We start from the raw sequence: 12013 nt of genomic DNA on the forward strand, positions 1-12013 counted from the left end.
GTGTCCCCTCCCGCAGGGACAATTCGGCCCCCTCACTGGCTCCTAAACGGCCACCGGGGATGGCAGGGGACCCCGACGCCCGGACCCCGCGCCGGGCAGGGGCCGCTCGGGACCCTCCCTCCGGCCCCCGCGGACCCGGCGCGCCCGCAACTCGGGCAAGTGCGGCCACTTCCAGCTGCCCCCCACCCAATTAGCAGAAGCCTCCACAGCCCCTCCGAGCCCGCACACTGCTTCCTTTCCCTCCAGGGGAGCCGGTCACCTGGGAACCCTGTCCCCTGCCCCGGGGACCCCCGGCACCGAGGCACCCCCCCACCCCTTGGGAAAGGTGGGGGCGCAATTAGTTTCTTGCAATTAGTTTCTCCTCTTTGTATCGAACCCATTCAAACTGTGGCTGTAATCCTCCGCGCGAGGGGAAAGTAGTCCCGACCTCGCATTCCATTTCTCTCCTCGCGTCGCGCATATTTTACTTTTTGAAGCCAGCGGGACTCTCAGTGGGGCCTTTCGCGGAATGCAGGGGCAGAGGCTGCGGGGGGCGAGCGCAGGTGAGGGGGGTGGGGGGCCGCAGCGAGGGAGGGGGCGGGGAGGGCAGCTAACTCCTCGCTATTGCCTAGAGAGATGGATCATGGGGCGTAGAGAGATTGCAAACCTCAAACCACGTACAGCGGGCGATACGCGTCAACCGAACCTGACCAACGGAAGCCCGGAGCCTCCCCCTCCCCGCGCTCCCGCCCCCGTCCCTGGGACAGACAGGAGAGCCGAGCCAACCGCGCTGCCGCTCGCCCTCCGAATCCGGCAGAAGCCAATGGGAGCCCGCGGGGGGGCGGAGCCAGCCCGCTTCGGGTTGGGCTGCGCGCGGCTTCCCCCTCGGCTCGCCCCAGGCCCCGCCCCCCCCCGCCCGCTCGCGGCTCCCGGAGTAGTTAGTGCCAGTGAAGTGCGGGCGGCGATGAGAGCGAAAGTTGCGCTCGGCTCGGCGCTGGGGGTCTGAGGCGGCACCGCGCTTCGCCCGCCAGGCCACCACCGGCCCCGACTCGCGCCCGTGGGCTTCCAGCGCGCCCGCCCAGCCCCGCGCCCGCCCGCGCTCCCTCCCCCCCCGCCACCCCCCCCTCCCCCCGGCCCGGCGCCCCCTCCTCAGGAGCCGCGGGGCCCCGCCGCTCTCGCCCGGCCCCGGCCCCCGCCGATGCCGGCCATGGTGGAGAAGGGCCCCGAGGTCTCAGGGAAGCGGAGAGGGAGGAACAACGCGGCCAGCGCGGCCGCCTCGGCCGCCGCCGCCTCGGCCGCCTCAGCCTCGGCCGCCTCCGCCGCCGCCGCCGCCGCCTCGGCCGCCGCCTCCGCCTCGGCCGCCGCCGCCGCCTCCGCCTCGGCCGCCGCCTCGGCCGCCGCCGCCCCCAGTAATGGGCAGAATAAAAGTTTGGCGGCGGCGGCGCCCAATGGCAACAGCAGCAGCAACTCCTGGGAGGAAGGCAGCTCGGGCTCGTCCAGCGACGAGGAGCACGGTAGGTGGCAGCCGCCCCGCGCCGCCCCCGCGCCGCCCGCCCGCGCTGACCGCCCTGCTCTGCTTCCCCGCAGGTGGCGGCGGCATGCGGGTCGGACCCCAGTACCAGGCGGTGGTGCCCGACTTCGACCCCGGTGAGTAACGGCCCGGGGCCCCGCGGCCCGAGGGGGCGGGGGCCGTCGGGCAACTTTTCTTTTTGTGTGTGTGTCGGCCCTGCCGTCGGCGGGGAGACCGGCGGGGCGAGCGCGGTCCGCCGGCGCGCCGGGGAGGGAGGCCCGAGCCGCCCCCGGCCGGGTGGCCGCCGCTGGCCCGCTGAGCCCCGGGGGGAGCACGGGCGGCGTCGGCGCGGCCGCCCCTGGCCTGGGGGCTCTGGCGGGCCGGGGGTCCCGGGCCGGGGGTCGGGGTGGCGGCGCCGGAGAGTTAGCGTGTGCGCGTGCCGCGGACCTGGGACGCCCTCGCCGCCGTCCCTGTCCCGCCGGACGTCGCCGCACCGGCCTTTCGCGGCCCCGCCGGCCCCCCGCGCTCCTGCCGCCCGGACTCCCCGCCCGGCCCGCGAGGGACTGGAAAAGCGACCCCCCACCCCACGCCAGTTAGGCAGCGAGCTTCCCCGAGGGCGCCTGCCTGGGAAGTGCGGCTGGCTCGCGGCGGTCTGCGCTTGGGACCTATTTGTAAATGTCCGAGCTGCCTTTCCGTCTCGTTTTCCTTGAGGGAGCGGGTTTGAGAGAGCGCAGCCCTCGGGGCCGGGAGCCGGAGGACCGATTCCGCCCCCGAGAAACCCTCCACCCAGGAGGGGAACACTTACTTTCTCGCCGCCGTTCTGCGTGGAAGCACAGTTAAAGTGGCACCAGGAAAAAATCAATCAGACAAAGGAATTCGTCAGATTTTAATGCGTGAGGTTCTAGCCGGTCTCGGTGCGAGACTGTTCCTAAAGATTGTTGGCGCAGAAGACGTTGGGAAGGACATGGGTTTTGTTTCGGAAATAAAATTCGAAGAGAATCCTGCAGAACTCTGGCTGGAGGGCTTGAGAGCCGGAGGGTATCTGTGCGGGCTCTGCCACTAGTTTCTTTGGGAAAATAAATGCACGCACGCTTTTCCTTGGACACAGGACTGCAGAAAATGGTAAGGATCCAGCCCCTGAAAAAGGAGGTTGCTCTTCAGCTGTTACGAAGGCACTAAACTCTGGGTGTTCTTTGAAGTGAAAACACACAGGCAGCTCGGAGTTAGCTGTTGGGCACTCTGGAAATAAATGACCTTGCCCATATCTGCCTTCTAAATTTTAGTCTCTCGATTTAAATTTCTTACATTTATTTAGTCTAACACCCAGGTTTGTATTCCCTTTAAATTCGTGTTGGTCTTTTTGATAGTTTCCCCTTCCCCCACATCTTCCTTTTTTGGTAGTGACTTCTCATTTCCGAGAGTGACAGGATAGGACTGGGAGACCAGGCTTTTTCTCTTGTAGGCATGCCTTCTCCGTTCCTTGGTCGGCCACCAGGGGAAGCATACTGTTTTTTGGTTACAGTTGACCCTATCTTCATTTTGTAGGTCAAGTCCATGTATGTTTTAATATACAGGACATAAAGCAAAAGTTGTCACCAAGTTTCCCACACCTATTTAAAAAAAATCAACTTGCATAGATCTTTTAGTAAGTTGGTCGATTTTTAGTATGTGTTACATTAGTTTTGAAAGCTTTCCTTAAATACCTTGGATGTGACTAAGGAAAAGGGCATATTTGATGGCAGCAACAGGAATTGGTTTTCTTACATTCTTCTGATTTTTTTTTTGTTTAAGATTTTTTTATTTATTTGACAGAGATCACAAGTAGGCAGAGGGGCAGGCAGAGAGAGGGGGAGAGGAGGAAGCAGGCTCCTCACTGAGCAGAGAGCCCTGTGCCGGGCTCAGGGCCTGATCCTAGGAGCCTGGGATCATGACCTGAGCCGAAGGCAGAGGCTTTAATCCACTGAGCCACCCAGGTGCCCCTCTGACGTTCTTCTAAATATGGATGTCTGCTTTTGAATTATTAGTAATGACCCTGACTTATTTGGGTTTGTTCTCTTTGAAATAGCAGATGTAGTAGGATCATATTTGGAGCTGCCCTTGTATTTTTGATGGAATAGGTACAACCATAAAAATGCTTAGAGACCTGCCATTCTGAAAAGTAAAACATTGTAAATGTTCTGCATAGTCTTACTGCCAGTTGATTGGGGTTTGGTATTTATATGTATAAATTTCCTATTTTGTGTTGTTTTAATCTGGAAAGGAACCTAACTGATAAATAATTTTAAGCCCTGTTTTGCCAGTCTGAGTATTGGGACACATTCATAGTTATGGTTGGAAATTGTGGGACCTTATTGTTTCCTAGTGATTTTTTTTTTTTTAAAGGTGTGTTCTTATATAGAATTTAATATCTAAGGAAGGCGAGACTTCCATTTCGGATTAGAAATGGTACACCATGTTTGTTTCATGGCAAAAAAGATTTTTTTTAGGTCTTTAGGCTGAAGAAAGGTTCTTTCTGTGAGTACAAGCTAGGAATAATGTGGAATTGAGATTGTGATGGTTAGTGCTTGTTGTTCCTCCATGCCCGAGTTTTGGATGCATTTTTTTTTTTTTAAAACCAGAATTTGAAGAAGTGAGTGTGAAACTCCTCAGGAAGCCTTTTGTTCTTTCTTTTTCTTTTCTTTCTTTCTTTCTTTCTTTTTTTTTTTTTTTTTTTGTTAAAACCATCTCTGGTAAAGATGTGTGAGTGGAAGAAATTGATTTTAATTTTTTTTTAAGTCAGATTTTATTTATCTGTGGTATCCCAACTAGACCCTATTTAGCTTTAAAAGCAAGTGGTTGAAACTAGGAACACCTGACATTCCCTGTATAGTCCAAAGAAGATCCACTTCTGTCGTTCCTTACGGATAGTCCTTACGGATAGTGAATGAAATGCAGGGAGCACTGTAGTCCTAAAATGCTGATTCAGTTCTTTGCATCACATAAGGATCCAGACTAGATTTGTGGACTGTGGTGTAACTTGGCAATTAAAATGATAGAAAAAGTTTTATCAATTAGTTTTAAAAACAAAGACCGGTATGTAGTTCTACATCTTAAACTTAGGCTTTGTTTCCATGTATGGCATTTCAGACAGTCTTTCCATACCCCATGCTGTGGGGTATGCTGAGTTGTCATTGGTTTCTTTTAGAATTTAGTAATCATATAATAGAGTAAGAGGGAGGAATGTCTTCTGGTTTGTTATTTCCTGCAGTTGCAAAGCATAAATTAATTTGAAATGAGTAGTGTTTTTCTGTTAAAGATATGAATGTTTCCATAATCTTACCAGTAAGCATGCAAAGGAAGGAATCTATAGCCCATATATATATGCCTACATAGCTAGGTACCTCTCTGTGTATGTATTTTTATAGCCCATGTATTTCTGTCATTGTTTGGTGCTCTTCCTCTTTGTTGTCTTCTAGCTGGAGAAACACAGAGACAGGATGTTAAGGTTGACTCAAGTTCTTTGTTTCCTGAAGCATGGGTTACTATTTCAACTTTTATCCTGGGCTAGTTTTCAGTATCACAGTTTATTGATACTAAAACTGAGACTTATAGAAGAGGAAATTGTTAATGGTAAATACTTTTGAGATAATGGTCCTTTAAAAAAGCAACCTATGTTTGGAACATTGAATCCAGTTTAATGGGATTTGAAAATTTGGGTTGTCATTGGCTTAACTGTCACTTCAGAGTTGATTTCTACGAGTAAAATGTGTTCTGCTTTGATGAGGAATAATTTTACTCAACAGAGGGTCTTGACCTGCTTTTCATTTCTTTTTACTGGTGGTTCTGAGTTCCTCTTTGAACACATTATTTTCTATACTTCAGTTTCATTGTAAAAATCAGTTTGTTTGTTTTTTTTAAAGATTTTGTTTATTTATTTGACAGATCACAAGTAGGCAGAGAGGCAGGCAGAGAGAGAGGAGGAAGCAGGCTCCCCGCTGAGCAGAGAGCCCGATGCGGGGCTCGATCCCAGGACCGTGGGATCATGACCTGAGCCGAAGGCAGAGGCTTCAACCCACTGAGCCACCCAGGCGCCCCATAAAAATCAGTCTTATAAGTATTCTAAAATTCACAAGTTAGGGTGAACGTTTTGTGATTTAAACATACTCTGAGGCAGTGTTCACCCAACCCTGAGAGGTTAGCGTAAAGATAAATCCTGTGAGATCAGCTTTGTCAAGTCCTGTGGTAAAGACACACCTAGAACTGGTTGTGTGGAGATGAAATGCCCTGGGTCTGTGCCCAAGCAGGTGCTGAAGGTAGAGCTGGTCACATCATCCCCAGGAACCTGTTTCTATTTCCTATTTCCTAACCTATTTCCTCAGTCATAAATCGGGGTGTTTGCATCACAGATAGTCCGTGATTATGTCAGTTACAGTCCTCCTGTATTTTTTTTTTGGAGATTTATTTGAGAGAGAGCATGAGTGTGAGAGCAGGGGGAGAGGGAGAGAAGCACACTGCTGGCTGAGCATGGAGCCCAAAGACCCTGAGATCACTACCTGAGCCAGAACCAAGAGGCAGAGCCTTGACTGACTGTGCCACCCAGGCATAGCCTTCTTTGTAATTTCATGTTTCTTTCAGAAGCAGTGTAGAACAGATTGAGAGAGCCTGGGCTGTGAGAATCCTCAGACGTGGGTTCGGGTCCTGGTAGTGCCTCTTGCCAGCTGTGTGTGTTGACCCGGCCAGTTACTTCACTTTTGCCTTCATCTGTAAAGCAGGCAATAGAACTTCGTAACTTACACAGGTAAAATGCCTAGCACAGTGCCTGGCACACAGAGTGCTAAGGAAACATTTTCTGCTGTCCTTATTCTACTTACCATTCATGTGACTTAAGCTGCCAAGTAGTGGTCCTTGTATCACCTGCATTACTGCTGGGGAAGCCTGGGTCATAATGAAGCCGTTAATTTGAACATGAGCCGTACATTGAGACACTTGAAGATGGTTGCTCTTAAGCCACATGTACTTGACACAGCTTCGTTATATTCCCTTTCCTGGAAGACGGAGGAGTCCAAAACATTTATATGCCAGAAAAGAATACTGAGGACTAGAGAGCATAGGTAAATACCTTCAGATCAAGCTTCTAGATAGTAGTAGACACCTTGAATCCCTCCCTGGGCCAGGGGTACACATTAACTAGGTTTTGAGGTAGGGAGTTTCTGCTCGAAACTTTGAGGCTCTTATCTTTGAGTTAATGCTTTCAAGGTGGAGTTCTACCACAGTACTCCTTCCACAGATGGTGACTGATTCAAAGCTTAGCCGGTTGAGACCGACCCGAACATAGTTGTTCTAAAATCAGTGTTAAGGGGTGCCTGGGTGGCTCATTGGTTAAGTATCTCACTTTGGCCTGAGTCATGATCTCAGGGTCCTGGGATCAAGTCCCCACAGTGGGCTCCGTACTTGTGCTCTTCCTCTCTCTCTCAAGTAAATAAAGAAAATCTTAAAAAAACAAAACAAAAACAAAAAACAACCAATGTTAACTTGTACTGAAGAAATTTTAGGCTTACTTTTAGAAAGTCATTTTCCTTGTCATTATAAGTTTCAGTGGGGCAGTTTAATTGAAAAAATCTTAAGTCTTTGGAGATGAAACATCAAGGTTCTATCCAAGTTACTGTATTTTCCCAGGTTGTCTTTTTATATTTTCTTTTTTGCTGCATAGATTGTTGTAATCAGTTCATGGTTTAGCCCTCACTTTTCTTCTGAGTCTTTCCTCAGAGTTTCCGTGCATAATGTAAAGAGAAATAGGCTTTGGGGTGCCTGGGTGGCTCAGTGGGTTAAAGCCTCTGCCTTCAGCTCAGGTCTTGGTCTTAGGGTCCTGGGATTGAGCCCCGCATCAGGCTCTCTGCTCAGCAGGGAGCCTGCTTCCTCCTCTCTCTCTGCCTGCTTCTCTGCCTACTTGTGATCTCTCTCTATCAAATGAATAAATAAAATCTTTGGAAAAATAAAAAAAAGAAATAGGCTTCTGTATGTCCTCTACTCTAATGGAAAACAGAGATCTTTGCTAAGGTGTATGTAAGTTTGTATTTATATTAAAAACAGAACTTGAAATCACTTTCTGGGGGAGGAAATCTCTGTGTAATGTACTAGGAGTCTGAATAAGGTAGACTGGGGATTGAATGCTGATTCAGTGATTTGGACAGAGTTAATTCCTCCCACAGCTTTAAATAGCAATTGTGGGAAGTGTTTGTGACCCTAGAAATGATAGGGTTATAGTTGCAATATAACAGTTTCTTCTGTTTTGTGTTTTGAATGTTTTATTAATACATCTTATCTAATGTCTATTTGAGTTTTATGGTTTCTCTGTTGATTTTTATTATGCATTTTTAAAAAGATTTTATTTTTAAATAATTTCTATATCTGACGTAGGGCTCGAGTCTACAACACAGAGATCAGGAGTCACATGCCCCACAGTTGAGCCATCTAGACCACCCCCTTGATGATTTTTTTTGAACGGAGTATTTTAAAGTTGGTTAAAGGTGGCAAAAAGTGTTCTTCTAAATGTTTGAGAGAAATATTTTAGAATAACATTAAAATGTCATTTATTTTTAAGATTTTATTTGAGCGAGAAAGAGAGCGCCCACTGGTTGGGGTGTGTGGCAGAGGGAGAAGCAGACTCCCTGCTGAGCAGAAAACCCAATGTGAAGCTCGATCCCGGGACCCCGAAATCATGACCTGAGCCAAAAACAGACGCTTAACTGACTGAGCCACCCAGATGCACCCAAGCTCCCCTTAACATCTCATTTAAATGACATTTTAATGGAGTGCCTGGGTGGCGTCTCCCCCCCCCCCCGCCCGCCGCTTGTGCACACTCTCTCTCAAATAAATAAAATCTTTAAAAAAAAAATAAATGAGGGATGCCTGAGTGGCTCAGTTGGTAAAGCGTCTGCTTCAGCTCAGGTCATGATCCGGGGGTCCTGGAATCGAGTCCCACATGGGGCTCCACGTCAACAGGCTCCTTGTCAGGAGAGAGCCTGCTTCTCCCTCTCCCTCTGCCTGCTGCTCCCCCTGCTTGTGCTCTTTGTCTCTCTCTTTCTCTGACAAATGGATAAAAAAGTAAATAAAAATAAATAAAGTAAATGAGATGTTAAGAAGATGTTAACAATAAGCACTAAAACTCTTATTTTTCAAATTAGTTACATTCTTTATCTATGTGGTTCTTAATGAAAATTGAACACTAGGCATAATTTTTGAAGTTTCTAGATTTTTTTCCCCATCAGAAGAACAAGAGTGAAAATTGTAATGCCCATGTAATCCAACCTTCCTCTGTCCTAGATGAGGAAGGTAAGAGCTAGAGAGATAAAATGCCTTATGTTTGTCTCTCTTTCAATATCTAATCATCGAAAGTGTCACAAGGTTGACTTGAGGCCATATGAGGCCAAACGTCAAACTTGGATTGGTTTAGATATTGTAGAGTCTTGTTACTGGGTACAATAATTGGGAACAATAATATGAGTTCAGAATTTTAGAATGAGACGTAAGAGTTTTAAAAGTTTAAAAGTTGAAGTAGCTGGATAGTTATGATGCATAATTTGAATATCTTTGAGTATTACCATTGGATAGGGTAGAATTGTAATGATGGAGTTACTTAAAAAAGCAAACATTCAGATAGAACAGCAAGTAATGTATGTACCCACCACTGTGATCAATACTCAGTATTAGGCTGTATCTGTGTCAGGTGCAGCTGAAGGCTAATTCTTTCACTTCCTCCATAATCTGAAGTTGATGTATCTTTTTCCTGTGATAGTTCATTTGCATCCTCTGAGAAGCAGATGCCAAGACGGGATTAGATGTGCAAGAGATTCATAGCGGTAAATGCCTGTGAAGGATAAAGAGGAGAGGAAGGTTAGGTGGCAAAAGCCTTCAAATGGCTATCGGTGTGACACCCATGAAGGAAAACAGAAGGCAGGATGGTTTGTGGTTGGATCCTAAGGTTGGAGTGAAGCTTGGAGAAGGTCTCAGCCTGAGAAGATTGTTGGTTGGAGGATTCCGTAGGGCAGGAGTGGCCCCGCTCTAGGATGCTTGCTGTGTTCAGTCATTGGCTTGGCGCTGCTGTGAATGCTGCAGTGGGTCCCACGGGTGCCAGGTGGATGGGACTGCCGGCTAATTAAACATCTCCCAGCACTTTCTCCCGTGAAGGGAAATCTGAGTGCCATGCCCGAGGCCTTCAGAATTCCCATGTATGTGTTTGTATTTTAATACATACTTATGTATGACTAACAACATGTTTTGTTATGTGAGAGTCTTTTTGTAAATGAAATTATTTTGTATATTCCTTTGCTTTGATGCTTCCCAAACAAGTCCATGTCCACTAACATAGAAGTTCCGTTTCACCCAACCAGCACTAGACTGTTAGATTTGCTGACTTTTTTGCAGTGCTGTCCTTTTTTGGTTTATGTTGGCATTTTCATTTCTTTCTTTCTTTTTTTTTTTTTTTAGATTTTATTTACTTGAGAGAGAGCGAGAGCACATGAGCATAGCAGTGGGGGCTGGTGGGGCAGAGGGCGAGGGAGAAGCAGACTGCCGCTGTGCAGGGAGCCTCCATGTGGGGCTTGATCCCAGGACCCTTAGATCATGACCTGAGTCTGAGGCAGACAGTTAATCAACTGAGCCACCCAGGCACCCCTTTGTCAATTTCCTAATTACTGGTGAGATTAAATGTCTTTTTATATGTTTTTTGACTGCTTGGATTCCTCCTATAAATAATGCCTTTTGCTGTTTTTCTGTAGGGTGTTGGTCTTACTGATTTGTATGAGTTCTTTATTTATTTGGATACTAAATCCTTTGTTAGGCTTGCGTATATAGAGTTTTTGTTTTCTCTTTAGCATGTGGGGGTATTAATTGAATTTTTTTGATTAGGAAGGAATAAAAATAATATCCCTGATGGGACATATTTCTGCTTAAAGCCTGGCCTTGGAATGTAGCCCCTGTAGTATTCATCACTAGGATTCTTGATTTGTGAGATGAATGTTACTGAAAACTGACATCTTTCTTTGGTTTTGTTTCAGTGTCATCTTGGTACACTGAAGTATTAGCCCACAGTACAGTGCCAGATGACTTGGAAAGCTCTGATTTAATTTCTGTCCAGCATGTAGTTAAAGCAGCAGCATGTTAGAGGTTAAAGTTCATGACTTCAGTTCCTGTAATGGTTGGTTAGTTTCTTACAAATGGTTAAGGTGCTAAAATTCATCTGTCTGATGGATTTGCCACTACTTACAAGGGAAGGGGTGAGTATGTTGATGGGGAGGTAAAACTTGTCATCATTAACAGAAAACCTTCAGCGGATGGCTCTTTCAGTGCCAGGTCAAGGTGTGCTTACCACGGTCCAGTCTGGTTTGACTACTTTGCTAAATAATTTAACACACAGTCACAACAATCACATAAAGTTGTTCTCTCCATTTTTTCTAGATGAGGAAACAAAGGCTTATTGTTCTGCTTAACCTAATAACTTGCCCAAGGTAGCGCATTCAAAGCCATTAGTTGTAAGATGTGCCATTATTTTATATATCACCGAGAAAGGGAAAATTCTAAGACAACATTAATTGTGAAGTTGCAGTTAGATTTCAGCTTCATAGACTTCAGGGAGAGTCAGCCAGAAATCCTTTTTCAGACAGACACTCGGTGGGAGTAGTGCTGTTGGGTCCATTGATTAGTTGCTTCCATGTGCTCCAGGTGTTCTGTAGTTTTAGGTTTAGGATTGCCAGAATCTGTTTCATGTCCAGTTACATTCCTCTTTGGTCTGGCAGTGAAGACCAGATTGCTTTGGTCTATTGGCACAAACTGGAGTGAGTTGCTTTACTCCTGCGTGTATGTTGAGATACAGTCATCTTTGGAGCTTAAAATACAATTGTAGGGTTTTGTTGAGGGGAGTGGTTTCTTATGATTGTATGATTTAAGTTTATAATGGGTAGTGTTATGTTGGCTACCCTTTAGTTTAACAGATAAGAATATAATATTTACGGGCGCCTGGGTGGCTCAGTGGGTTAAAGCCTCTGCCTTCGGCTCAGGTCATGATACCCAGGTTCTGGAGTTGAGCCCCGCATCAGGCTCTCTCTGCTCGGCAGGGAGCCTGCTTCCTCCTCTCTCTCTGCCTGCCTCTCTGCCTACTTGTCATCTCTGTCTGTCAAAGAAATAAAACCTTTTAAAAAATACATAATATTTAAATATTGTTTATCCCATCCTCCTGTCCATTTTTCCACAGGTTCACATTGAACTTGAGCTGTGGAGTGAATTTAAGAACCATGTCTTGGATAATATGTGAAATGATAAATTAAAATATCTGATAATAATTTATTTTAATTAATTAATTTTTGAGAGAGTATTTTTAAAAACCTTTGATTTTACCTGTACCAGCTATCTGGTTAGTATTGTTCAGCAACTAATTTCCCTTTCTTGCATATTATTCCCATCCTCCCTCCCCTACCCCCAACACCCCCCCCCCCCCACCAAACTAACCCTGACTCTTATTCCAAAGTATATATTTCTTGGTGTTACTAG

General features: G+C 47.0%; 1 protein-coding gene across 1 annotated transcript in view; it reads left to right on the top strand.

Moving 5' to 3' along the window:
* Window positions 1-892: 892 nt before the first annotated feature.
* RCOR1 (REST corepressor 1) overlaps window positions 893-12013 on the top strand; it is a 124601-nt gene continuing 113480 nt past the window's right edge. Inside the window, exons 1-2 of the mRNA XM_046008608.1 lie at window positions 893-1493; window positions 1567-1626. Coding sequence (XP_045864564.1) covers window positions 1178-1493; window positions 1567-1626 — 376 coding nt within the window. The 5' untranslated portion in view covers window positions 893-1177. The remainder of the gene's footprint in view (window positions 1494-1566; window positions 1627-12013) is intronic.

This window comes from Meles meles, chromosome 6 (assembly GCF_922984935.1).
Source record: "Meles meles chromosome 6, mMelMel3.1 paternal haplotype, whole genome shotgun sequence".
Taxonomy (NCBI): Eukaryota; Metazoa; Chordata; class Mammalia; order Carnivora; family Mustelidae; genus Meles; species Meles meles.